The 26,277-nt window shown below is 39.1% G+C and overlaps 1 protein-coding gene across 2 annotated transcripts in view; it reads right to left on the bottom strand.

Moving 5' to 3' along the window:
- Positions 1 to 26,266, bottom strand: part of ANKRD28 (ankyrin repeat domain 28) — a 107,544-nt gene extending 81,278 nt beyond the window's left edge. The window contains exon 1 of one of the 2 annotated variants that reach the window (XM_057377425.1): positions 26,182 to 26,266. In XM_057377425.1, the coding sequence (XP_057233408.1) occupies positions 26,182 to 26,208 (27 nt within the window). In that variant the 5' untranslated portion in view covers positions 26,209 to 26,266. Of the gene's footprint in view, positions 1 to 2,927; positions 2,986 to 26,181 lie in introns of those variants that run through there. The other variant, XM_057377424.1, reaches the window with a different exon arrangement.
- Between the last annotated feature and the right edge of the window lie 11 nt (positions 26,267 to 26,277).

The raw sequence follows: 26,277 nt of genomic DNA, 5'->3' as shown, positions 1-26,277 counted from the left end.
TAGGAATGTGTCTTGCAAAAGAGGGCTTTAATCAAACAGTACCAGTATTAACAATTTTGCTGCAAATGCTGCAAGTGTAGTCAGAAATACCCACATGCAACACTTACTAACCAAAGATACAGTTAAGTTCTGTGACTGAAGGGTCTTGCTGAATGCCACTCACAAAGGAGATGGCTTCCACTGCACCACAACTGGGGACCCTCCAGCAACCAAACCCAAGCCCTGTATGGACAGGGYCAGAAGTATCCCATTTGCTGGGGACATGGACTGCCAGGCTGTTCCAAGGTCCTAACAGGGTGTGATCAGATCTGGGTGGGCTGAGAAAAAACAAACYTGCTTCAACTTTAGAAACAGACTTGCCCATATGGAGCTCCAAGACAAATCACAGCTTTTGGGTTTGATTTTGAAAGTTACATGTGTAAGCAGCAGAAATGCATGGAGAATAACTGATTACACTACAAGCATGAAAGGTCCCAATAAACCAAGCAAGGTTCATGTCCCACACCATTAAAGCAAAAACTTCCAGCAACCGAAACTACCATTTCATGGCAATCTCCATCATCCAGTACAAGGAACTTGTTGACTTGAAAGAAGTACTGAAACTATTTCTTCTTACACCYGGCAACAACTCCTTTGTTTAGAAATCTATCAGACTATCATAAACTTTTAGAATGCAAAGCTCTACCAAAATTGTCCTAATATCATTGTTACTGCTMTCAGAATCTGGTGCTTTCAAACCAAAATAATATGAACAAAGCACCTTTGCATTATTGGCAAGAAGTAATACTGCTCTTTKTTTTTATGTCACAGTCTACATGGAAGTATGTGGAACATGCTAAGTGAACAACCGCCTCCAATTTTCTAACCTAGGGGTAACCACAYAGAAGAAAAACAAACAATTGCTACYACTTTCAAAGTAGAGGTCTTCTTCAGAAGAGAACCAGCACAGCAAAAAAAAAACTCAAATTAATTAGAATTTGTGAACATGYAGCCTTGTGGTCAAAACTGGCCTTCTCAGCTTTTGTTCAGCAATAATAATCTCAAAGTATGTACATTAGCTTSTCAGGTAAATTAATTTTTGAAGCTGGCATTAAAATCTGCAACGCTTTTCCAAAAAACAAGAATAGTCTACAAACAGCCAGTTCTTCCTCAATAGACATGAAAAAGATGGAATGAACATCTTCTCTAAGCTCTTACCATTTTTTTCACTATGCCAGGTTTACATATCCTTTCTTCCCTAAGTGTTTTAGCTCACCAAGAGGAATCAACAAGAAAGGYCATAACAGCTTAGAAGTGTTTTGCCCCCTGTCAAGAGAAAAGCAACTACTTCTTTGATTGAGACCTATATCAAAAAAACTTACAGAAAACCTGTGCAAGTTGAGAAGAACTGCTTTATAACACCAAAGCAGTTGTGCAAGCAAACTCTAATTTAGACTTTTGTCTCTAATTTAGACTTTGTCAACAAGGACTACTTTGTTCAGAGAATCCATAGATGATACGCTGCCAACAGTAGCATAGGATAATCTCCCCTAGAGAGATTCTAGCTCTASGGGAGAGCTTGACACTAACGTTCTTCTTGCAATTTCAGAACTACTTTTAAGGGTAAAGAGTCATGATCTGTTTTCCCTGGTAGGAGGAAGAAAGAAAGTAGCTGAACTAGTCTAAACCAGAAGGCAATAGACGAATCAAGAGTCACTATCACAGCTAAACAGGAAAACAGGCTTCAGCTAAAAAAAAAAAAAAATCTGCCATTTCAAATGAAACAATGATGTTTCGTCTTGAAAATGGGGCATATAAAACAGACTTCAGAATCTGAAGCAAAAAWATCCCAACATATAAGAAATTCACCTTGAAGTTGAAGTATCCATTTTATTTACATGCCAAAATAGGTAGKTAGAGTACTAAGCTTTGTCCAAACACACAAAGGACAGAAACACTGCATACAAAACCCTTGCTCAAGGTACTCAGTGTACTGGTATTGGCTAGGACAAAGGTTATTTTCTTCACACAATAATGGGGCTGTGTTTTGGATTTGTGATCAAAACAATATTAATAAGACAGGGTTGTTTTAGTTATTGCTGAGCTGTGCTTGCACAGCACCAAGGGCCTTTCTACTTCTCACAAGGCCCCACCAGCAAGCAGGCGGGTGATCTGAAAGCTGGGAGGGACAGAGCTGAGACAGCTGACCCCAACTGACCCAAGAGATATCCCATGGCATATGAGATCATGCTCAGCATATAAAGCTGATGGAAGCAGGATGAAGAGAGGAGTGTTTGGAGKGATGGCATGAGTCTTCYCAAGTCATCATTATGTGTGATGGGGCCCTGCTTTCCTTGAGATGGCTGAACACCTGCCTCCCCATAGGAAGTGGTGAATGAACTGGTGAATTAATTCCTTGTTTTGTTTTGCTTGCATGCACARTTTTTGCTTTCCCTATTAAACTGCCTTTATCTCAGCCCACGCCTTTTCTCATGTTTATGTTTCTAATTCTCTCCCCCATTCCRCTGGGGGAGAGYGAGCAAGTGTCTGCATGGAGCTGAGCTGCCCACCAGGATCAAACAAGCTAGAAAATGGCAGAATTAAGGTAACATACAACCTTGATATATTTACTTTTAACAGAATAGACACTGCTTAATTACACAGCCCTGCTACTTTGTAAGTTAGAGGCGTAAGTATTTGTTGATTAAGAAATCTATCCACAATTTCAGTTCCCCAAGATCTCTAAACACTTTGGATATTTCCTTYATAGATCAGTTCTGTAAGGGAGACCAAGAAAACTTACATCATAGAACCTACAYTGGATTTCATTAAATTTGCTTATTTTGGTATTTCACTAAATAAAACAAGCACTTGAAGAACATTAGGAGGACAAGGRAATATACATCAGAAAACAGAGCACTTAATGAAATTATGCAGAAGCACCTTACCCTGCAAAATGCCATGTGACTGTAGTAGCCTTTATGCATCATGAGACAGGAACACTTACACTGGAGGTGAAATGGCCACATGCAAAATTAATTCCTAATTTACAGGAAAAAAAAATTCAGAACTTAAATCCTCTTTCACTAGGTTTAACTATAAATCAATATATCACATACTGGATATATTTTAAAGGAAAAACTACTGTCAGCTCAGAAGTAAAYGTTTTAAGTATGCTAAAACTGTTGCAGTAGTTTACTGAGGCAAACAAAACCGTACCTTGGGTAATTAATAATTTTTTCTTTTGAAAATAAGAAGCACAAGTGGCATATTGATAGGCCAATACTTCTTGGGACGACTGGCAGTGTAGTCAGCAACATGTGACATTTTCTGAGCCAATGAGGAGATCTCTGGAAGCTTCAATGTATTTATATAAACAGTTATAGTCTTTATTGCTWTTAGGTTTTACTGACGGATTTCCTGTCTGTGGATCAAAACAAATGAATCACTRTTTTCCCCTCCTCCACCTCCTCTTACATATGATATTTGCAGTGTAAGCCTGGCTTTCTGGGACATCTCCTTTTCACCTGAGGAGGGGAAAAAGGGGTGAGCAGGAAGCAAATCCCAAATGATTCAGCTTTCATAGTTAAGAGGGGGTAGAGAATGCAAATGGAAAGGTAACAGCTGTGGCAAGCAGGCACAGAACCATCCAAAATAACTGTATAATTACRACATTGTTTAGATCAGTCTTAATCTAGTCTAAATTAATTACTCAGGTCAAAAAACAATCCTCAGTCACCTTTCCAAACTAGGCAAATAGCATGTGATATATTCAGCCCCCGCAGAGCCAAGAAAAAAGAGGGACTGCTGCTGTAGTTACATGTCCCCAGCGTTTTCTTGGTCCTGTCACCTTACTGTCCCATAAACTGACCTACAGAGACCAACTGGCAGAAAGCTAAAACTGTTTTTTGCTAATTCAGCCCCCAAACCTGTCTACTGYAAGATCAGCTGAACAGGTGGGAAACTCCCAAGGGAGGTATATGAAGGGAGACTACTTTTCTAGCAAGGTCTTGAAGTCTGAAGTCTTTTTAAACAGCACTTAGGATGGATTTGCTAATCTGTGCAATGTACCTTGGCTACTAGCATCATCTACAAATCAGACCTTTAATCATATCCTAAGTAATGCTGTAACTAAAGTCTTAAACATCTTAAGTTTCTTAAAAAGTATGATTTCACTGCTAAGCAATTTTTATAGTGCTCAAGTCTGTAGGAATCAGAAGATAAAGAGTATAAAAAATCAGTGGCAATGCATCATCTCTTCTCCAGTTTCTGCACCCCACCATCATTCCTATCTGCAGACAGTAACCAAAAGGTGGAGCAGACAGCACACCTCAGATGGGTGAGCTGCACAGATGTGAGGTCACCCTCAGCACCCCATGATTACCACACTCCACCTGCAGCACTCACTCTTTAGACACACTGATATCCCTCMTCTCACCAAGCAATTTTTGCATAGATTAGCACAACTAAGTGTTTYAAGTACTTTGAGTATTGCTCAGAAYATTGTTTTAATATACTAGTTTATAAGATTGTTCATCAAAAGATACCCTGAAATGTCTAAATGTAGGATTCAAACATTACTTCTATAATACATTTTGATCTGCCAAATACTGGTTTTTGATCTCAACGTTTTTACACTGGATGTTTATGTTCAGACGTGTGCTTAYATTGTATTTTTTTGGACTGATGATTATTTCCAACTATGGAATCACAGGATGGGTGAGGTTGGAAGGGACCACAATGGGTGATCTGGTCCAACCTCCCTGTTCAAGTGGAGTCACCCTAGAGCACGTGGCACAGGATTGCATCCAGATGGTTCTTGAATATCTCCAGTGAGGAAGACTCCACAATAATCTACAGAATCCAGATTATCTAAACTGAACAGCAGAAGGATGAGGAGAAAAAGCTTATTTCTGACAGTTCTTTTATCCTCAAAATTTTCAGTCAGACTTTCCAAGCAGTCATGTCATTCTGAATAAGAATTTGGAATATTGTTGTGAATGTACCAGGAGTGTAAAGTAATATTCTAACTGCTTCAGTTTGAAAGAAAGAATAGAGAGTGATTAGTGGAAATCACTAAAAACAAATAACCCCGAAACAAAAAACAAGAGCAGCAATATCAAGCCTTGTCACTTGGTGGCAGCACACCAAAGAAAACCAAAAGTATTGAGCAAGACCACAAAATTTCTTCCCAGCACAWASATACTCCTTTAACATCTCTTACACRTGCCAGAACTCCTGGGAGGCTCTAGTAACTTCACATATTTAAGGCAGGCACCTAAATTTTTAAGACTTTAGTCTTTCTGACGYCTACAGGTTCACCTACACCAAAACTGCCACAAGTCTGCAAAATAGTATTCACAATCAGGTGCAACGGTGAGCAAGCAAACAGAAGCAATTCTTGAAAACCCGCCATCCCAACAGTTCCTACAAACGGAACTAAATAGAGGACTCTGATTCAGATGCACCATAAACTTGSATTTCATGCCACCAGAAAASRCCTGACAACACACCAGAAAACTCAYTACAGTCCAACATCTCTTCCACCACCCGAAACTCTTGCCAGCATCACACAGGAAAGGCAACACCGCATGCCGTAAGTACCCAGCGGTGCTATTGTAGTCAGTGACAATGAACGAGAACCGATAGCCTCTACCCATTTAAATAATTGATGTTAAGCAAAGGTAAGATTTMATTAAATTAGTAATATTTAATAATAATTAAATAATTCAGCAAATGCTTTCAAGAAATGTTTGCAACTACTACTACTGAAGCAGGAAAGAGATGCAATGAGAACAGAAAGATCTGCTGGCTTCCTTATCCTCTAGTAATGTTGYAGCAAAGGCTCATTTTTCACAAGGGTAACAGGATCGATATATTTTCTCTCAAACTGGTCTTCTACACACAGATGTACAAAGACATACAGACTATACAATGTCTTACTTCTGTAACCACATGATAAACAGCTTTGTTTTGCAATATTTGTAATCTACATGCCAAACTTACCAGTGACTAATAAAAGTTTACCATATGCTATCAGATCATTAACACACAAGTTGCAATGACAATTCTATTTTCTATTTATCAGATCTTTCTTAGAATAACTACAAGATTTAAAACCTAGTCATTTCTTAATAATGATCCCATACAAAAGCAACTAATAAATTCTTTACAGTACTGGGGTTTTTTTGTACCAAACATAAGCTGATATTATCCAAACTATTGATTTCTGGAATAAAGAACTTGAGTTTAACAGAGGCAAGTACTCTTATTCAAGCTTCAGGGAGGTAAAGTCACCAGTTTAAGCCAAGCATTAGGAAGTAMGACTTGTAACACACAAGAGTGACTGTGATAGCTAAAAATATTAAATAAATTCAAGTAGCGAAGATAACCTCTCTCTCCTTTCCCCCTACCTAACCAAACAGCTTACTGTTGCCTAGTATACATGCAGTCTGGTAGGGCCCTTCAATTTCATCAGCTTCATTAAAACTGCATTTTCAGTGACACACTGAAAGAACAGCCTAATCCAGCATCGCACCAAGAAGGTAAAATGGAGACCAAGGGAGAGAGATGAAAGCAAACACAGAAAACAGGAGAAGCACAGCAGTTTGCCATCAGAGGGAGTGTGAGCCTTACACAAGAACATTCAGCTTCCAGGTGGGAGCAGACATGCAGCTCTGCTATGATTATGAACACCTACACAGGTTTAATGGAGGGCTGATCCTCAAAATTTTTTTTGAGAAACAGCACATTTGGGAAAGAGCTGCAAGAAGACTAAGTTTTTAACCATAACCAGAGCTGCTATACTATTTTTATATGTAGAAAAACATAGCCATGGAACAATGAAAAACAACTCAAAAGTCCTGCTCATTTAAATTACTATTAATAAAAAAGTTAGGAAAAATGTGCTCCTGATTCTGTTTTTAGTAAACTTACTGCCTTTGAAAGAAAAAAAAAAAGCATTCTGTATCACAACATGGAGCTTGGTTTTGTGTCTGACAGAAGTGAAAAGGGGAAAAGCTAAACAAATAATGCAYGTGACTATGTATCAACCTGCACTTTATCCCAAACTCCAGCTGCACTTCCATGCGTGCCTTCAACACACTGCACACTCCTCAACATTACCTGTAACAGCGATCCTCGGCTAAGGCATGGAGAAGAGACAAGTGAATGATTCTATGTAAAAAGAAATAATATTCTACCATCACACACAAGTTTCTAAGATGTCTTTTCTATGCCTTCCTAAAGAGGGAAGATAAATAATTTTTCAGCATATTCAAGACTGCCAGACAAGGTCTAGTCAACAATGAGGTGCGATCAGCATTCTGTTTCAGAAAGGAAAATGTTTGCCAATTTACCCCTGTTCCAAGTTACTGAATACACCAACTTTCTCATACACTAGGAAAAAATASTTATCTATATTCCAGAAGTACTGAAAAAGTAGTAGAGTAGGTCTACAGTACCTCAGGGTATTTTTTACATCCGAATGATGGAGCCATTTCCTTAGGCAATCTTCATTTTTCCTATTTACAAGCGGCATCAGCAAAATCAGCAGAGGTCTGGCATCTTTTAAAAATAGTGTTAATKGCATTTTAGTCAGGGGAAACAAAAAAAAAGAGACTGCTTCCCTAATTTTAAAAGGAGGTGAACTAAAATCTGATTGAATTATAGTAAAATAACTCTTGGGTTGGGGAGAGGGAAACACTTTTTCACAGGAAYCAAAAGCTGGAGGCTCATACTTAGTGTTAAGTACATCGCCTGCTTAGGACAAGTGTAAATGAGTCACACCATCTGTACTCACAGTCAAAGGATAGTCTGGCAAAATAGCAGGGAGAACACAAAGCAGTATGGCGCTCTGCTCTTAAYGTTATGGATGCAGTTAAGCTGGGAAATAGAGGAACTCTTGGCAGTTAAGCTAAGAACTACCTACAGTGACAGACACTGAACACCTTATTCTCTGAATTTATAATTATTTGTAGAACTCGGCACAGAAATCTGTAGTACAGAGGTACCTACAAACTCACATATAACAATACAATAGAAGCTGATTAATGTTGTATTTCACATCAATATTTCTATCTCACAGAATAATGYAGAGATGCTCGAAGTATAAATAGAYTGGAGCAAGAAGTCATTGCRGARTATAAATAATTCAGAGAGAAGCTATTTAAGATAACCATTTGTTATAGAGAACAGACAAAATGCATCGACTAAGAAAAAAACAACATGAAAACAACAGAATCAACACTGGCAAGCACCCTTATGAACCAAGTTGTGYTGAGCAGAGTAAAAGCAATAATCACATTGGAAGAAACAAGATACAGTGTGAGACTAATCACAGCATGTCTGGGGGAAAGGTGGGGGAAGTCTCATCCAGAAAGATGACTTGTGGCAGTATCTGAGCAAGGGCRGACAAAGCCATCACCAGTGTCTGGAGCAACATACCACAGAAAGCTATTYCCAAAACAGCTGTGTGGGTGGGGGACCCAAACTCATGGAAGTCATAAYCAAGGCTTATMATGAAASTAATTACTTATACTAGAAAAATGTGCCAAGTTCAGGYTTCTTCAGTTTTCTTTTCAAAAGTCCTGGAAAGTCAAACTACRTGGAAGGCTGAGCTTACTAACATTATTTTAGTTGTAATAAAAGCAGCGTGCTTTGAAACACAAAACTAATCTTCACTTTGGATCTCAGGATAYGTAATTCAACATACGTAGCACCTACCCCTACACTTCTACATCTGATGACAGTGGTGCCAAATGATGCTAAAGATTGTTTCAATGTAGCACAAGCGCACAGTCTATTTATGATGGTTACATATAAACTAGAATATTTACAGGCAGGACAATTMTTCCCAAGATATTCCTGGATATCTCAGTGGCTGGAAGGAGAATAGACATCCATGTGCTGTTCCAAAATCCTTGTGATGATTTGTTTATAACAAGCTTTGAGGAGCATKAAATATACAATTAATTTAAAATGGTATCTCACCTTCGTTTTCATGACTTCATCTTTTAATTACATGAGAAAACTGTTTAYAATCTTAAAMCAAAGATCACTGATGCATTTATGYTGGTTTATTTACTTGATCCTCTAAKTTTTTTGTTGGTTAAAATCAGGCATATTATTTCAGAGCATTCTAGAGGTTATATTAACAGCATTTATAACTCCCTGCAGGTCTAGCAGCAGCACAGGATGTCTGCCCCCAATAATCACAGTTCACAAGTAGGTACACTAACATAAAATCAATACCATTAACCTATACATGCAGCTGTGAGCTGAGCTAATTTGAGGGGAGGGAGGAGGATTTGAGGGGTACAAGGATGCTATGCCATACCGTTTCCTCAGTGACTATATTTACCAAGGACAACCACATGGAGGAGCTTCACAGGCAAACAAAGCAATAATTCAAGCTGTTTCATTATGAATCAGCAGAACTGTCAGAGATCATGGCAAAAGTATTAGACCATTTTAAAATAAAAGTAAATTTAAAAACATATTTAATAGTTCTCCTGATGTTGAATCCTACATAATGATGCTATTCAGATAAAAGCTTTGTGCTTGAACAAGTCCCTGGCATAAAACAAGAGGTGAAATAATGAACTGACAAGCCTGGAGACTTGTGAACTTATGAAGCATCCCAAATGACAYAAGTGAAAACACGTGTTGATCCTCTGATGTTCACACCACTGTTAAAAATGAAAAATGATCAAAGCATAGGAGGAGTAAGATCCTCTWAGAAATCCAGAAATCTTTGAACTATATGTTATTTCAGCGTGTGCATATGTATAATTTCAAATAATATCAACTCACACCGAAAACCATATCAACATTGAAAATTCTTATGATACACTTGGAAATGACACATCTTAAAAAAAAAAAACCACAAACAAATGACTGCAGCTCAGATGCCACTTTTATGGTCTTCATTTTCATTTTTACAATTATTTAAGCACCTTTTACCATTCAAAAATTTGGAAAGAAAGCAAAGCAAGCAGAAGATGAATTCTGATTGAACATAACATCRAAAGGACAGATAAAACATAGACAATAGCATTGCTCCTTAAGCCAAGGGAAGAGTACTTTATTTCACACATCTTTTAGCAAGGTAATTATCTGGATAAAAATAAGGTAGCATGCTATGAGTCACAGCAGTTCAAATATAAATCAACYCATTAAGAAACTTCACAACCAGCAYAGACTTCTTTAGAACCTACAGCTACTCTTCAAAAACACTGTACATAAGACCAGAAAAGAGTAATGCTTTCCAATCTGAACACGTGTCTGTCATATTCAAAGAGAAACACAAATCAAGAAGTGATGCTCATAGATACTAAAAACAGAAGAAAGTGCAAGTTTGTCCATAGCAGGTTACCTCTCAAAGTCTACAGTCTGGCTTCAAAAAAATCTCAGTGCTTAAAACACAAGAGACAGCTGAAGAATTAAAGCCCTTCAGGTTATGACTGTGGAACAGAGACTTCCTAGCACACAGCTATGACATATTTCAGAACATCTATGCAAAGACAACAGTTAAAAATGGATATTGGGKAGAGGGAGGAAAGCATTGCATGCTTTAGGTGTCTGCCAAAGCACAAAGATTAGACTTGATCAATAGTATTTACAGGATAGCAGAGTGGCAGTTTGTGAGCACACACTGTAAGAAATTGTTTCTTAATTCATGGGTTTTAATCATTACTATTTCATTTTAATGTGTTTGAATTTTAACGTTTCCACTCTACCTAACAGAAAGGTAGGAAAAACAGAAAGAAGGATTAGGAGTATTTTAGAAAATACACATCCATCAGAGAGAATGATAAAACATAAATATTATTTYAAACAAAAAAGTATACATTTACAAAATTAAGTTATAGGCATAAAATACAATGTCTACTGGAAACACTCAACTCATGTACTAACAAGAACACACCATCATAAGTAAAAACTTCCCTGGAGTTGYTTCTCCCTCCCTGAAATKAAAACAGTASCTCTAAAAATAATAYTTTAGATTAATTTTTGAAAGCAATAATAGAAGTACATCCAAATGGCCTCACTGGATCTTTAATGAGAAAGTGCTGTAACACACAGGGAATAACAGTGCATGCAGTCATTTCTCTRTTCCCAGGGCCAGCAGTGCAAACAGAAGTTGGTTTTTAATCCTACTGACTAGGCCATTCAAGCAAAAGATTGAAAAACATAGCAAAATAGATGGAATAAGCAGCTCTTTGAATAGGTTTAGGAGTCTGCAATTTCCTATAAACACTAGCGCACATGGGGTGGTGTTGCCTTAYCAGYCTTGAGGCTATTGTTACAGGACAARAACATKTTTTTARGATGGTAYAGGAGARGAGTCAGAATTCACTTGGAAGAGAGGCATTCCACATAGGTGTGTCCAAACAAGCTTCTAACACAGCTCAATAATACACAGCTTTCTTTCCCGGAAATGCAAACACTAAAAGAGAATGGGCCAGTAGACTCAGAAATCATTTTCACATATGGATGCAGCAGCACTTCACCTTACATGAGGCCCAAATCAGTCAATGACAAGTCAAATATTTGAGTGGAAAACAAGATCTGCAWTTTCCAGTTCACTGTAATTCCATGGGAAACAGAGAGTGCCACCACACACTTCAGGATTTTCTGACTCCAGGGAAGAATCCASTTGGTTGGACAGGACACATGGCCAAACACCTCCTTTATGTGCACTCTGTTAATTGCTTAAAGCTTAAATCATAACGGCCACTTCCACATAAATGCACGAGGAAAACTGGCATTCTTACCTGCCATGCACAAGTGCCACAGCAGRTTCCACTACATCAATACAGCCTGCAAAGGGAAGAAAATCAGATACCTCTGACTGCCAAAAGTCATTCACCTTCTCTATCTGACCTGAGGACTGCTGTACATAAGAGCACGATTTTTTAATTCAGAAAGGTGTGGTCATTGCAGAAAAAAAATGAGTAAATATTACATTTTACAGACAGTGGAACACCTCAAGGGATGAGGGAAAAGACAGGCTAACTGTTACATCTAAATCCACCTGCATGGTGGACATAGACACTCCCAGGAAAATTAATCCCAACTAAGCAATGCCATCAATCTAAAGCAGATCATGCAAACCAAATCAAGACCTTGCTCAGTTAAAGTGCCATTACACTGGCTAACTAGAATTCACTTCCAAAGTACTTCTGGCTACCTACAATTATCTAGGTGCAATGCTCTTAAAAACAAATAAAACAAGTCAGATTTTTTCTTGACAGACAGGAACCCAAGAAGAATTGTGCCACGTGAAAATTTACAGYTTTTCACTTCTTCAGAGTAAAGACAGGGGCCTGATGGAAAAAGATTGTGAGAAGACATCTCCTSTCATGAGGAGAGACTGTGGRAGCTGSGCYTGTTTAGACACAAAAGAAACCCTGTATAAAATGAATCTTCCAGCATCTCTCCACAACAGCAAAGCAATGTTACAGCACTTTCTCTCAGTCCTGGCTGCTTAAATCCCACCCATGAAAGGGAGAAGACAAGCAACCTATCACTAAAAAAGAGCACCAGGTGTAACAGTCTTCTGAAGAGACAGCTGATTGCTTTACTAACACTTTTTAAACAAATCTCTGCCTCTGTTCACAAGAAGGGCAGATCTGGGCAAATCAAGTTAGTTATCTTGGGTGCTATTTTTGCTTTTTGGATGCACTTAAATAGCACATGATAACCTTTATAGTGTGTTAATTACTTTAGTGCAGTAATTACTTTACTTTTATTACTTTTGCTATACTTTTAAATTTGTGATTTTTATCAGAGCAATTAACAAAGCAGAAAATAAAAAAAAATATTTTAAGTTGTTTTAATTACATGTGCCACTAATTAAAATCTTCCAAAAATGTCTCAAGTTAAGTAGTCTATAGTATTTCCTTCATACAACTACAGTTAATGAGCTGAATCAATGACTTGGGGCTGGCCACAAAGTCTGTCAAAATTTTAGGATTAGCACAGTTCTGTCAGACTTCATATGAGAAGCTTTTCTTTTTCCCAGCTTTTTCTGGTTTCCAACACTGAACAGACCAATTAAGAGAAGTAATTGTGAAGAAAATACCATTTGTTCCAGAAGAGGCTACTGTCTAATGTTGCTTTCAAACAGTGAGCTTTCACAAACTCGTTCCAAGTGCTTAGCTCATGACTTCCGTCCATGAAGCAGTTTGAATTCAATCCTCTGGCAACAAATRTATACTACTTAAGCATTATTTTTTATAATTCTTTGAGAGCAAGCAGATGCTATACTTAAAATCTTAGCAAGTTGTATTCATATCTTTTCCTAATGTAATTTTCAAATAAAAAAATTTCCCTGTCCTGTTCTCTATGTACTCAAGCTCAAGCATTCCCTTGAAGTTCCCACAATCCATGCCAATAAACCACACTGAAAATAGATTAACCTTTTGTCTAGTCTTATCACTGAGAACCTTTGTACAACATAACACAAAAAGCACAACAAAAAGTACTCTGTATCTCCTATAAAACAGGGAACATTAAGTACAGAATAGCAAGAAAATCGCCATAAATGTAATTTAGTTTGCAGCACTGATTTTTAAACCCTAACAGCTACATAATACAGTTATTCTCAAAACTATGCATACTTTCAATAACKTGATTTAGTTCAGCAGAGCATAGAATATTCTGCTATCCTCTCATATTCTGTCCTCTTACAAAGAAAATCTATAATCTGATACTTAGGTAAGCTRTTTTAAATATCAAACTATGTTTCTTATTAAATTGCAAAACAGTTCTTYATTTAATGTTTGTCAGTCTCATTCCCTCTCCCAACCCTCCCCCATTCCAGTGTTCATTTGTTTATGTTTTACATTTTTATGTCACCCATGTGGGTTTTGAAATCTACTAGAAGTAGTGTAATACACCTTCCAGCCTGCAGCTGACTTACTCAGAAAGCAGCTGTCTGAATGACTGCCTAGGATTTTTAAGGCTAAAATTAAAAAAAATATATATGGTGCTGGATGACCATTTTCAAGCACCACCATGACGTAGGAGCTGTAACCTGAGTCCTCACAAACATATAGGTGATATAACAGTTTGGAGACTGTTACAAACAATTTTATTATACCCTTATTTGCCAAGGGAATTATTCCCAGTGCATTTTCACAGTCAAAAGACATACCAAATTTGTGTGTGTGTTTTTTTTAAAAAAAGCTTTGTAGTTTTATCATTGCTAATTCCAGAAAATTAAACCAGTCAGATGAATGAATAGTCTCATCTATAACTCAATGAATAAAGAAGTTTTTGCAGCACAATTAAACTGAGAAACAGAATAAAGTAAGGAACAGTCCACTCTGGTAAGGTTTTCATTAATGGTAAATCAAAATACTATCTTCTCGAGCTGCTGATAAAAATATTTGCACAACCAGYGTGCTTATGTTGTGGTRCCCATACAACTATACAAGGTGATAYGTGGAATATAAAACATTAAACTTAAATACTATTTTTTGTTTCCACTTCCTATTGAGGTGAGATGAAAATTTTTTTTCTATCACAGAAGGCTGCAGTTTACTCAGACTGACATGCTTTGTTAATTACTATTTGTGGAGTTTATTTCAAATTAGGCATTTTTCTATGAGCATGTTTTCTTACTAAGTACTTCTCTACCCCACGCATATATCTCTGTGCAGGGAGATAGAGGGATCACTAGTCACAACAGGCACAACTCCAAGCCATCACCGGATGGTGCCCAAGAATTAAAGCTACACACAAGAAGCACAAATGTTGAAGGCTCTCTATCCATACATGTTTCTATGAGGAAAAAGGCTGCAGCAAGTTCAGACTACTTCTGGCATATAGTTTTCAGGTAACTGGACTACCCAAATATGGTCTTATACTTTCACTGTAACCTCTTGAGAAGAGATGGAAAGCAAGAGAAAGGCTTTTTTGTGTCATTTTCAGAGCTTCAGTTGTACAATGGAGTAGTAGAGCATGCGATCAGACTAACAGGGGGAAAAACAACTTTAAAATGCTGCAGGAAAACTGACACAGTGCTGTCAAATGGGAGACAAGAGAAAAGCTGAGGATCCTGAAAGCCAGTGCATGTGTTAAACAAGTGTGTTACAGAGGAACTTTTTTCGGAGTTTTCAGTCAATTTAAGTCAACATGGTGTGTTATAAATAGAAGCAGACTTCTTAAGACCCTAGGTTATTTCACAATTAAAAAGGAATTTACAACTACACTCACACCCCAGAACAACCAGGAACCAGACAAGAAAATCAAGCCTGTTGCTGAGATTCAAAACACATTCTAAAAAGTTTAAGACAAACAGCATGAAAGTTACCCAGAGAGAAAGGTCCAAGGCAGATCACACTCAAATTTCTCTCCCCACTTCCAGCCCCCACACAAAAGGACACTCACACAAGACATCTGTGATTACAGGACTTCTGACACAAAGACAGACATTAGAGTAAGTTCATCCRATCCAAAACACTCCTTTCCACTTCCTACTTAGGAAAACTTTCAAGRAACAACTTCACAGTCCTATGCTAACATAAAAAATTTCCCACTCCCCTTCATTTTCACCATTTTGCAGAAGAATGAGAGACTGCCTAAGCTCAGCTACCACCTAATATCAAACCATGACCTTAGGCAGGAGATTAGAAGCCAGTGAGTCTCAACCATTATTGTTAGAAACCTTGCAAATGAAAAAAAAACAAAAAAACAACCAAACAAACCCCAACCCAAGGAGAAGCACATCATTAAACTCCATCCTAAAATTACTGATCTCTAACCTTCCATGAAAATTTACCTACACCACTGGCTTTAAAGAACAGGGTTGATTCAGGCAATGCACTTAGTTTCTCACATACACAGCCCTACTCTACACCAGAAATACATTTGCATTCAGTAGGTCATGTATCTGTRTTTCCTTCTCCTATCTGTCAGCTGAAAATGTTGGCTTTCACTGTGGTAGATAATTTCCAAGTCATATAATTAGCATTGTTTMGGCTGTTAATTAACCTCTTAAAAGAAAAACAGAATAACAAGAAAAACATATCTTAATGTATCTGTCTGTGTTTAACCTTCCTTGTTACAGGTCATTTTGATTGTTTCTTATCCAGTGAAAAAAATCAAGACAGCACAAATATGCCCCAAAGCAGTTGCCACCTCACTTCTGCAGCCATGCCACACCGTGAAAAGTAAGMACTTAGCATTCTGAACAGGCATCCTATGGCAACGGAGCACTTCCCAGGCAGGCTACATGTCACTGCACTCTACACAAGGGCAGGTCACGAAACCTTGAGGTCAAATGATGTAATTCCAACAGCTCTTTCTCTTTTCTTCAATTATCCATCCTACTTTTACAGGCTACTCTTCCCAAAAACAAGGTGTGCCAGGCATCATAAAAGAAGCACTAGTGGGCACTATAGTCATTATATATATGAATAAAAGCCCCAGGGCTTTTGTGGACACATCTAAAACATCTGCATGTCAACAGAGGTAAAAAGTGTTACCACAACATGGAAGGCTGATCTCCAGCAGACATTTCTGAGATCTTTTGTGCAGGCACATTCATCCTGTCTTTGGGTTCARTCCATGTGACTTGACTGTTGCCACCAGATCAAGCTTCAGGTTTACAAGTTTTATTAGTGCTTGTGGCYATTCCGGAGGCAAAGAGCCAATTTTCTAAAGAACTTCCTCCAAAATGACAGTTCCCAAACGACTTTGCAACACCTCCAATCCTCAGTGGAGGAGAGCACTACTAATACTGGTGTGGCAAACTTCCAGGGAAGGGGAGCTGAACTTCTCCTCTGACAGATGCCACAGCACCGCTGGCATTGCTATTCCTCCTGTCATTCAAACAGATACTGTTTCTTTGGCTTATGTAAGTWCTAGCAGAGAGCTTTATACAAGGAAACTTATCTCGCTCTTCCCCCATGTAAGGGGTGGGATGTCGAGACAAGAAACCAGTGTGACACCCTAAATGTGTGGGATCTTTTGWACAGCCACTTCAACAGCAAAAGAGRTGACAATATGGTTCAAATGCAAAGATATAATCAACAGTTTCTTAGCAGTAATGGCAATCTTTCTGCAAAGCTCTTCCACTACTTGTGGACACAGACTYATAAACTATGGCACTTCTAGTAATTATTTTTGAATTATGTATGCAGTAAGTTTAATACTTAAATGATTACTAAAGCAATTCTAGCTCATATGCAGCGTATTAGAGAAATTTCAACCTTCAGGTATGAAAACCTCATAAACAATCTGTTCAAATGCAAGCTATGRAAAGTATCCCATTTTTCAAACAATTATCGCTTGCTAGACACTGATAGTTTAAAAAGAAAAAGGAAGCAAATTCATGATGTGCAGAGTCAAATTCTTTTCAAAAAGGTGAGGCTGCATGCAGCTATATTTGCCCTTCCAAAATAACCAATTTAAAATACTTGATCTGAAAACATTTTTTTATATCTCTGGGTGTAGAAAACCAGCAGGAGGCACCCTCTTCTGTATATTATTCATAGTGTTAGTTTGAGATTATAGATGCTGTGAGAGTCCCCATTCTGTGCTATAAAAAGGTGCAGTAGGTAGTAAAATGAATCAATATCTTGAGGTCATTGCAAACACAGCTCCAGGGGGCAGCTGGACACCTGTAGGTTTTTGCATGATCTCTGACTGCTGCAATTATAATTTACTAAGCTTACGGTAAAAAGAATAGAGAAATGTGTATGGACAACTCATAAAATGTTACTTATTCTTTATTYGAAAGATTCTATTTTAATAGATTTTCCATTCTGTGATGTAAGTAGTGTTCGATAATAAACTTTAAATGTCCATGTGCTTGTGGATGGAAAGACACAGCAAACAATATCACAGGGTAGGAGTGGAAGAAATAAATGAGCTGGTTGGCTACTACAGGGTAAGTAGTGCTGCAGGTCAATAATGGCTTTTACAACTTTGCAGGTGACAGAAACAAGAAGAGAAAGTGTACTGTACTCCTTAATACTGGAAATTAACCCCCAGAATGAAAGAGCACTGGTTGGGGAAAAAAAAAAAAAAAAAGGCAAGAGATACAGCAGAGCTATAAAACAAAATATGGCTCCTGGAATTGAGATAGGAGCAAAGGAAATAAAAGCCATCAGGCAGCACCAATACAGGGCTCTGATTTGGCAGAGACTGCACTGCAATACAGTATTAAGCATAAGACCTCTTTCTATCGATCCTCATGTTTTAGCAAACACAGCAAGAACTGAACAAAACACTGCCGCTACAAAGGGACAGAGGAGAGGGGTAGAGAATTCCATTAAYGTGCTATTTCTGAAGCATCCTTCTACCATGACTTGGCACATTGCACTAATTTGAAACAATGAGTAATAATAACCAGAAAAATAATGTTAGCATTTTGTTTTCTTTTTCTTCCGATTTTATGTCCTTCATTTTAACCTACCAACACCACTTTGTGGGGACCTGCTGGTGAACGGATGAAATGTTAGCAGACACTACACAGATACCAGAGGCAGGAAAGACACATTAAGTGCTTGGGATGAAAAGAAGAATTTTGCATAGATTACCTGCCCACTCTCATGAGCAGCTGACAGAAGAAGCAGATGAACTGAAGATGGGACAGGGAAGGARAGAATATCAATTACCCCTAACACTGAACAAAATTCAGTCTACAGTGATGGATTTAAATTACTTAATTATTTATTAGTCATAGATTATATTAGCATTTAAATAACTACAGAACTTCCTGAAAATGTTTTTTATTGCCYCCAGGTGAGCTGTCTATGACACAAGTAGGTCATTCAGCTATGGGCTGCGTAGATCCCTGGTCTATTATGCTGCCTGCTGTTTGATGACCAGGTTTCTGATGGAAGGTTCAATTTCCTCCTTTGTCAAGGGGACCACCACAGATGGAGCTATGAAAAGAAAATCAWAAAAAGGAGGACAAACAGCAAAATCTTGAAACAAAACACGGATTCTTCATAATTGCTAGAAATTCTGTAAGCTCTAAATAAAGCTCATTTTGGTGTCAGTGCTTTGACTACTGTAATTTCATTTTCATTTTGTCATGCTGACTGTCCTCACTTGTGCTCGYTTCTCCTCCTTCATTAAGGCACGGTTGTATCTTAACCTTGCCAAAGTAAAAAAAAAAAAAAAAATCCAGATGTATCCATGCTTTATTCTCTGCACCAGATGGAAGCAAGTACAGGACTTCACCACAAAGTGAGAGTGCACCTTAARTATAATTGCATGACTGCAAAATTACCCAGAATGACTTGTAAGCAAATGCTCATCATGTGGAATTAGAAAGGCCATTAAGTGAATGTTATTGTTTGAGAGTATGGAAACATTAAACATTTAGGATGACTTCACAACAGTTCAGGACACAGTCAGAATTAGACTTCATTCATGTAAACAGGCAAAGTTACCTACAAAACCTGAACATTCAGTAAGTTTTAATATGAGTCAGTTACGATTACTTGTAAACACTTTTACCCCCACACCTGTAAATTTAGTTCTGAAGTTTAAAAATATAAGCTTAAGTTAGTTTTTTTACTTTTTCTTTTAACCAGACCCCAAGCATTAGAATAGGCAGACCTCTGCTTCACACTTCCCAAATTTATTTACAATTTCAGTATTTTACTGATGAAAAATATTTGTGGTCAGGCCGCCCTAAAYAGGTAAACTGAATTCATGTACAAARCAATCTACTTACATAGTATTGTTCACTCAATTCACATACATACATTACTGTAGAGATAAACAAYTAAAATCTTTTACTATATTCAATTCAGAGTAAAGAGGATCTCATTATTTTAGGACAGAAGTCATCAGGTGCTTCAGCTAACAAGTAGTTTGTCAATCTACAAGGATGCTACAAAACAACTATTTTGTCCCTCTTTCATTTGCATATCACTGCTGGTGCTTCCTCTTTATGCACCCACACAGCTGGCTACAAATCTCATCTTCCCTTCTCTCCCAACTACTYAGCCCACCACTCTTACATTAGCTCTGGTTTCTGTGCTGAAATGGGTCAGTGCTGTATAATTCATCAACACCAGAATCACAACTGAATTAACAGAGTTAAAACAGTATATTGCCACCCCTTGGGGAGAGKGCTAATGTCTTTACTAAGGAAAGAATAACATTCCCTGATATTTTGAAGCTTAAAGATTAAGATTTTTTTTTCTCATTTGCACAAAGGATAACACCAAGACACCTTATTTCARAAGAATCTTCAAATGCCAGATTAGAACTTGTCCTCCACCCCCAACAATGAAAGGAAAACAAAACCCCCAAGAATAAGCACTGYAAGCATGCTCCCAGCACTTAGTGATGTACTGCTTTGTTTACTTTTTTATTGATGTGAAATGTTCTGTGATTTGTATTGCGATACAGGTTATTTAAACACAAACATTATAAATAACTTTGAAACAGTTAGTCACTGTAACTAAGGCAACGAGTCTCCCACTCAATTTCCAGAAATAGGAGCAAGGAATAGAGGTAAGAGCAAAGTTAAGAAGTTGACAGCAGCAAGAAAACAAATCATCGGATACTAGTGTGACCTCAGGGTTGCACAGGTGATCGGAGAAAAATATCAGGTGTGACAACTGAGAAACAAACTAGCTGATAAAAGGTGAGGTGGAGGACATGAAGCATATAATACCAAATATACTTAATTTCAATAATCTTATTCCACAACCCGTTTTAGTGAATGGAAACAACCRCATGTCAGATAGTGGACTGATGGTTCAGAGTCTCAACAGCTTCTAGTTCTGACAGGAATTATTTTTTTGGGGGGGTACTMAAGAAGTCACTTCTTCATAGAGAAGTGCACGTTTGCCTCATTTTCCCTCTGATATTTGCCTCCAAATAATGGTCAGAAACCTTCAATGCTATCTACATGAATAGACCTTTATATCCTCACAGAAGGCTGCTGAGTTAACAGGATCYGCCTTAAGAATCTGACTGCAGAATCAAGGCTTGCTTTGTTTCTAGCCCACCTTCTTTTTCCTTCTTCTTTTAAAAAGTTTATTTTCTTCACTGAGGAGAACTGCTTGTTCACAAGTCAAAAGTTCCTGAGTTATCATCGGGCAATCTGATCCCCCCAAATGAACACGTGGTAGAACCAGGTTCTCTCAACACATTCTAATGGAAGGGCTGGTAATTACTRCGTATAACAAGATAAACAGAGTTCAAGTTACTCAAAGTTGTCCATCAGCTGAAGAAACTTATCTTCTCAGCACATGTAAGTTCTTAGTCTGGGAGCAAGAGAATTAACAGTAAAACTTCAGGTGTCTTGGTAAGAATTACAACTTCTTAGTTTAATTATCTTGTATACAGTTAAAAAAGATTGGATGCAAATTTTAGGAGGAACATATGATGGACAACGGAGCACAAAGATTTGGTTCTTAATTACTGCACTACTCCTGAAAGAAATGTGTGGGTTTTTTAAAGAGTAACTTTAATGTAACTTCTGCCAAAAAAGTAAAAAATAAAACACACATCTCATTAGTCTACTTCTGAACAAAATTTGTAGAGTAATACCACATAATTCCATTCCCACAAAATCCCTCCCTCATTGAACAGCAGCAGCTCCTTTTCATCACCACAGGAGACCATTCCTCCTCTTAGTGTAACAAGGAACTAGTTGGGACATTTATTCTTGGCATGAATTCTAAAAGAATGAAGTCTAACGCTGGCAGTAATGAAAATAGCAACCATAGAGGCATTCAGAGCATTCACTATGACACTGCAAACATTTGTTTAACTGCCAATTGAAMAAGATCCATCTTAGCTAAGAGAAAGATATAAATGAGAAATAAAGAAGTCAGTGCTCTCACTCTTCAAGGACTTGAAAGATAAGTGGTCACTTTAATATCCTTATGCAGTTGTTCCTACTCAGATCCTTACCACTCATATCTGACTTCTGGAAATAAATGCACAGCCTCAAGCACAGTCTAGCAGTCATACAGAAAAATCCCACACAAAATCCTTTCAAATGTCCATCATTATTAGCCCTATGATATCTTACTATTGCACATTTAAGATTCAGAGAAAATAGGAAATGCAGGATTAAAATTATGATGCACTGAAAAAAAATAAAGCTTTACCAAATACAATGACAAWGCATCCAATGAATTTTGCCAGAAATAGTTACATAGCTGCAAAACTAAAGAAAAAAAATCACCCAGTTTTGATCAGTTTCATACCTTTCAACACAACTATGCTGAGATGTAGCTTATGTGAGACTAAAAAATGACCTGTAGAAATATATATGCAGGTGAGGCTTGTAACAGAAAGGGAATGAATCCCTGGGCTGTTGGGCAATCCACACTTCACCTACACACTAAGAAAAACTAAGCTCTCAATTACTGCTTAGGTGTAAGAAAAACTAACTCACAACCCCTTAAAGAAAGAATTCATCTGTTCTGGGAAACAGTTAATGTACCTAGAAACTATGACTGCACAACAAAAAAACTGCAGAAGACACTTAGCCTTTCACAGTTARCTATGCAGAGGTGAGAGGGCTTTGACACTGGAGAACAAGGCATACCACTATGGACATCCACAAGCAAGTTACTCCTTTTTTCTTCCCCACCCCATACCTTCCACATACTGCCACACCCACCGAAAAAAAAAAGAAGATTTTGTGATAAAACATTAATGACCCCTGGCCTAAAMCGGACTTTCAGTGCAGTTTTTTACAGCAGTGTACCACAGCATTTCAGAAAGGAACAAACTTTTATAGGCTTTGTCTCACTTAGCATTTTTATAGTTAAAGCAGCATCTTATCTAGAAGAACCTGGTATACAAAAACATATTCGAAGACAATATGAAGGCAAACAAACTTAAGAGCAAACCCCTCAATCATAAGGCACATTTACCATATTCTTCATCTCAATCTTGAGTAGTTTAACCTTCAGAATTTGCAGATTTGCTTCCTTTGTTATTAAACAACAACTGCACAACACTGCACAAAAACCCAAGAACAATGAGAACAATCTAAAGCTTCTAACTTGACACTTGAATGATAGTTTTCCTGTACCTGAGTAAAAGTTTGCTACTGAGCATTACAGGTATCCGCTTTGCCCAATACAGTTCAATTTAGCTTTAAATGCAATTTTTGCAAACACTGCTTCTGAGGTTTTTTTTTATACTTGATATGCTTTGAAAGCAAACATAAGTCACTTCTGAAAGTGCAGTGTACACTGTCAATTATGTCAAAACTTTGAAATATATTCCTACCTCAYAGGATGGCAAAGCAATAAAGCCCAAGTAGTAACACAAATTTATAGATAATGTACTGGCTGGCTGGTTGTTGAACCCATGGAAAGGCCTRCTCTTCTCAGTGCGTGGAAAACCTGTATTCTGAAGGTTAAATGTGTCAAATCAGCCTCCACAGACAAACAAATATTTGAGCTTCACAAACACATTAAGCATCTGCAGGATCAAAGTTTTGTTTATCAGCTACTAAGTAAATTAAATCAAGYAAGCGGAACTGGGATTTCACCCTCTGAGCTCAGCTACGAGACTTAGAGCAGATTTTCTCACTTCATTGTAACTTCCACTGCTTTTACAATAGCTTGCAATAACATTAAAAACTAAGCAAGTGTAAGAAAACACCAGGCTTCTTGTATGCCCTAAGTGTGCCGGTCCCCACATAATTCTGACATGTAAGTAACCCAGAGCCCTTCTACATTATCAAAGAACAAAACCAACAGGTTTACGTTGAATTTGGAAAAATAATCTTGATAATAACATTTAAGTAATACTTTATTCAGTCAAATTTTTGTTTCAGAAAGTTAATAATCTGACTGCTGCAGAAAGAAACTAGCAAATCACATCCCTTCTTCATACTAGCTGAACAGCACAAACAACAGAGCAGCCTTTGCACTCCTCTGTGAAGCACAGCTACCACTGGAGAAAGACAGAGTCAGTGTAAGGATTGCAAACACATGAGATAACTTACTTTAGCTGAACACACCACTATGGAGCGAAGCATATGGTTAAGAACAAGAAGCATGTTTCATGAGCTACTGAAGAGGAAYACCTCTACTCCCATACAGCACCACAGGCTGATTTTCATAAAGAGCAGGTGGTGCTACAGTCTCAGCACAGCATCCTGTCCTCAAGTCAAGACATTYTGCAGCATACTGCAACACTGACCTGCAGGAATGCTCTGTAACTACCAAAGCTGAGGGATTTCATGTTAACATGATTCCTCAGGACTWTTTGGCATTCTTTAACAGTTTTAACAGAATTTAGTTTGAAATAACTGATTTGTCAAGCAACTGACACTTTAGCAGCAGAAATGCAGCTGCTGCTAAAAATCACTCCCTCTACAAGACTGTTCAAAACCAGCATTCCCTCCYTTACCTCCTTCCTTTCCCTGCCCTAGCAGCCACTTCTTTACATGAAAGAACACTACAATTCCCAGTGTATCAATTCACCTTTACAGATCTGAAAGCCTCTAAAAATCCACCTTGTACTTCTTCTGGATTAAAACTTGCATTACAACAGAAGMTGAAAGCCTCACATGCATTACTCTGTCAAACCAATGGTCCCACAGTCCAATATTTCACTTCAGCATCTGTCAACAGCAGGATCCTTCCCAGAAGAAAAGTTCTGAAATACAGTRCTTTCACGTTAATGTATTGATAATGGGGGTTTTTCTAACTATTTTACAATGATTACTTGCAGAAGAATTGTAGTTCTTGCTTTTAACAGAAGGGATTATTTCATAAAAAAGATGAATAAATGCTTATTTCTGTGGAAAGTCTCCCAYAGGAGAACAGCAACAAAGCCTGAAAAGAAACCTAACTCACACTAAATGCATTTTGGTTCCACAATTGTTGCTCRCTCATAGATGAGGTTCTCAAATAATATGAGACTTCACAARCCTTACATACAATACAGCAGGACAWAAGAGATCCYAGTCCCAAATGTTCCTTAGAACAAAATCCCAAGGGATCATGAAACCTAAGTGTGAAAACACAGATGTGTATGCAACTAATGAAAGGACTCGCAGGTAAGGATGGGCTGATACAGATCAGCATAACAAACAGACACAGGATACCAGCTGCCTAACCACCCCAAGTTTCTACAGCGTTTTTTTTTCTGCGGGGCTTTTTTTTTTTTTTTTTTTTTTTTTTTTTGGGGGGGTGAGGTCTTCAAGTGTTACAGTTGGTTATCTTTAAGGAAGAGTAACAAGGAGACCCGCAGCAGGATGTACGAGTTTTTACACGGAATTTGGCCTCACACACACGAAAACACGAGAAAATACCATTCCTAAGAAGCATCTTTTCATAGGCGGCAAACTGGCAGCGCAGACCCTCCCACCTTTGTATCCTGATACCGCACAGGAGACAATAGGTAGGACAGGGGAGACACCAGGAAAGGACAGAGCAGCGAAGACAAGTATTTTTCACCAGCTGGGATGGAAAGCGAAGAGCCTGGCAGACAAAGAAGGGTGTGATGCGACGAGAGCAACAACCCACTGAAGGCACGAAGAACCTCCTTCGCTTTCAGGAGGGGAGCGCGGGCTCGGGGAAGGTTTGTCAAGACCGCGGGAGGCGAAAGACAAACGGCGGCCGAACAAAAGATTTGAAAGGCCTGGAAGGGAAAGGTGAAGGGACGAGCAGGCGGCTCCCGGGCACGTGAAACTGCGCAGGGCCAGGGCCGGGTCCGGGTCCGGGGGAGCGGCGCCAGCTMCAGCTCCATCTCCCGCTCCCGGGCACGCCGCCTCCCGCCGGCGGTCTGCAGCTCCATCCCCTCGCACCGGGCAGTCCCTCAGGCCTAGGTACCCCCGTCCGGAGACCCTGCCCTTCCCAAAACGGGCGCTGTGCCRGGGCTGGCCCGGGGGGAGCCCTCAGACCCACCCCCCATCACCCCTCCCGGGCTTCCCCTCAGCTCCGGGGCGGGGGCTCGGCAGGGACCCGCCGGCGAGGCAGGGCGAGGGGCGGGCGGGCTGCCGCGGCCACCTGTTCGGCCCGGTACCTGCGAGGGAGGGCGGCCCRGCGGGGCACCGGCGCCCGCACCGGGCGCACATGGCGCCTCCCACCCAGCCCGGACCCCGGCGGCGGCAGCAGCCATGCTGCCTCCCGCTGCCCGCCGCCTGTCACCCGCGCACGCACGGCACCCCGCGGCGGCGGAGGGCGCGGCCGGCGGCACCGGGATGGGAGGGGAAGGGCAGGGAAGCTCGGGAATACCCACCTGCTCGCGGAGTTTCAGGAACACCATGGCGAGCGCGCGCCGCCGCCTCCGCCCGCCGCCAACGACTCCCGGCTCCGCGCGCCGCGCGGCCACGCC

Source organism: Malurus melanocephalus, unplaced genomic scaffold, assembly GCF_030028575.1.
Source record: "Malurus melanocephalus ecotype Western Australia unplaced genomic scaffold, MMel_1.1 scaffold_315, whole genome shotgun sequence".
Taxonomy (NCBI): domain Eukaryota; kingdom Metazoa; phylum Chordata; class Aves; order Passeriformes; family Maluridae; genus Malurus; species Malurus melanocephalus.
This window is presented reverse-complemented; position numbering and strand designations above follow the sequence as displayed.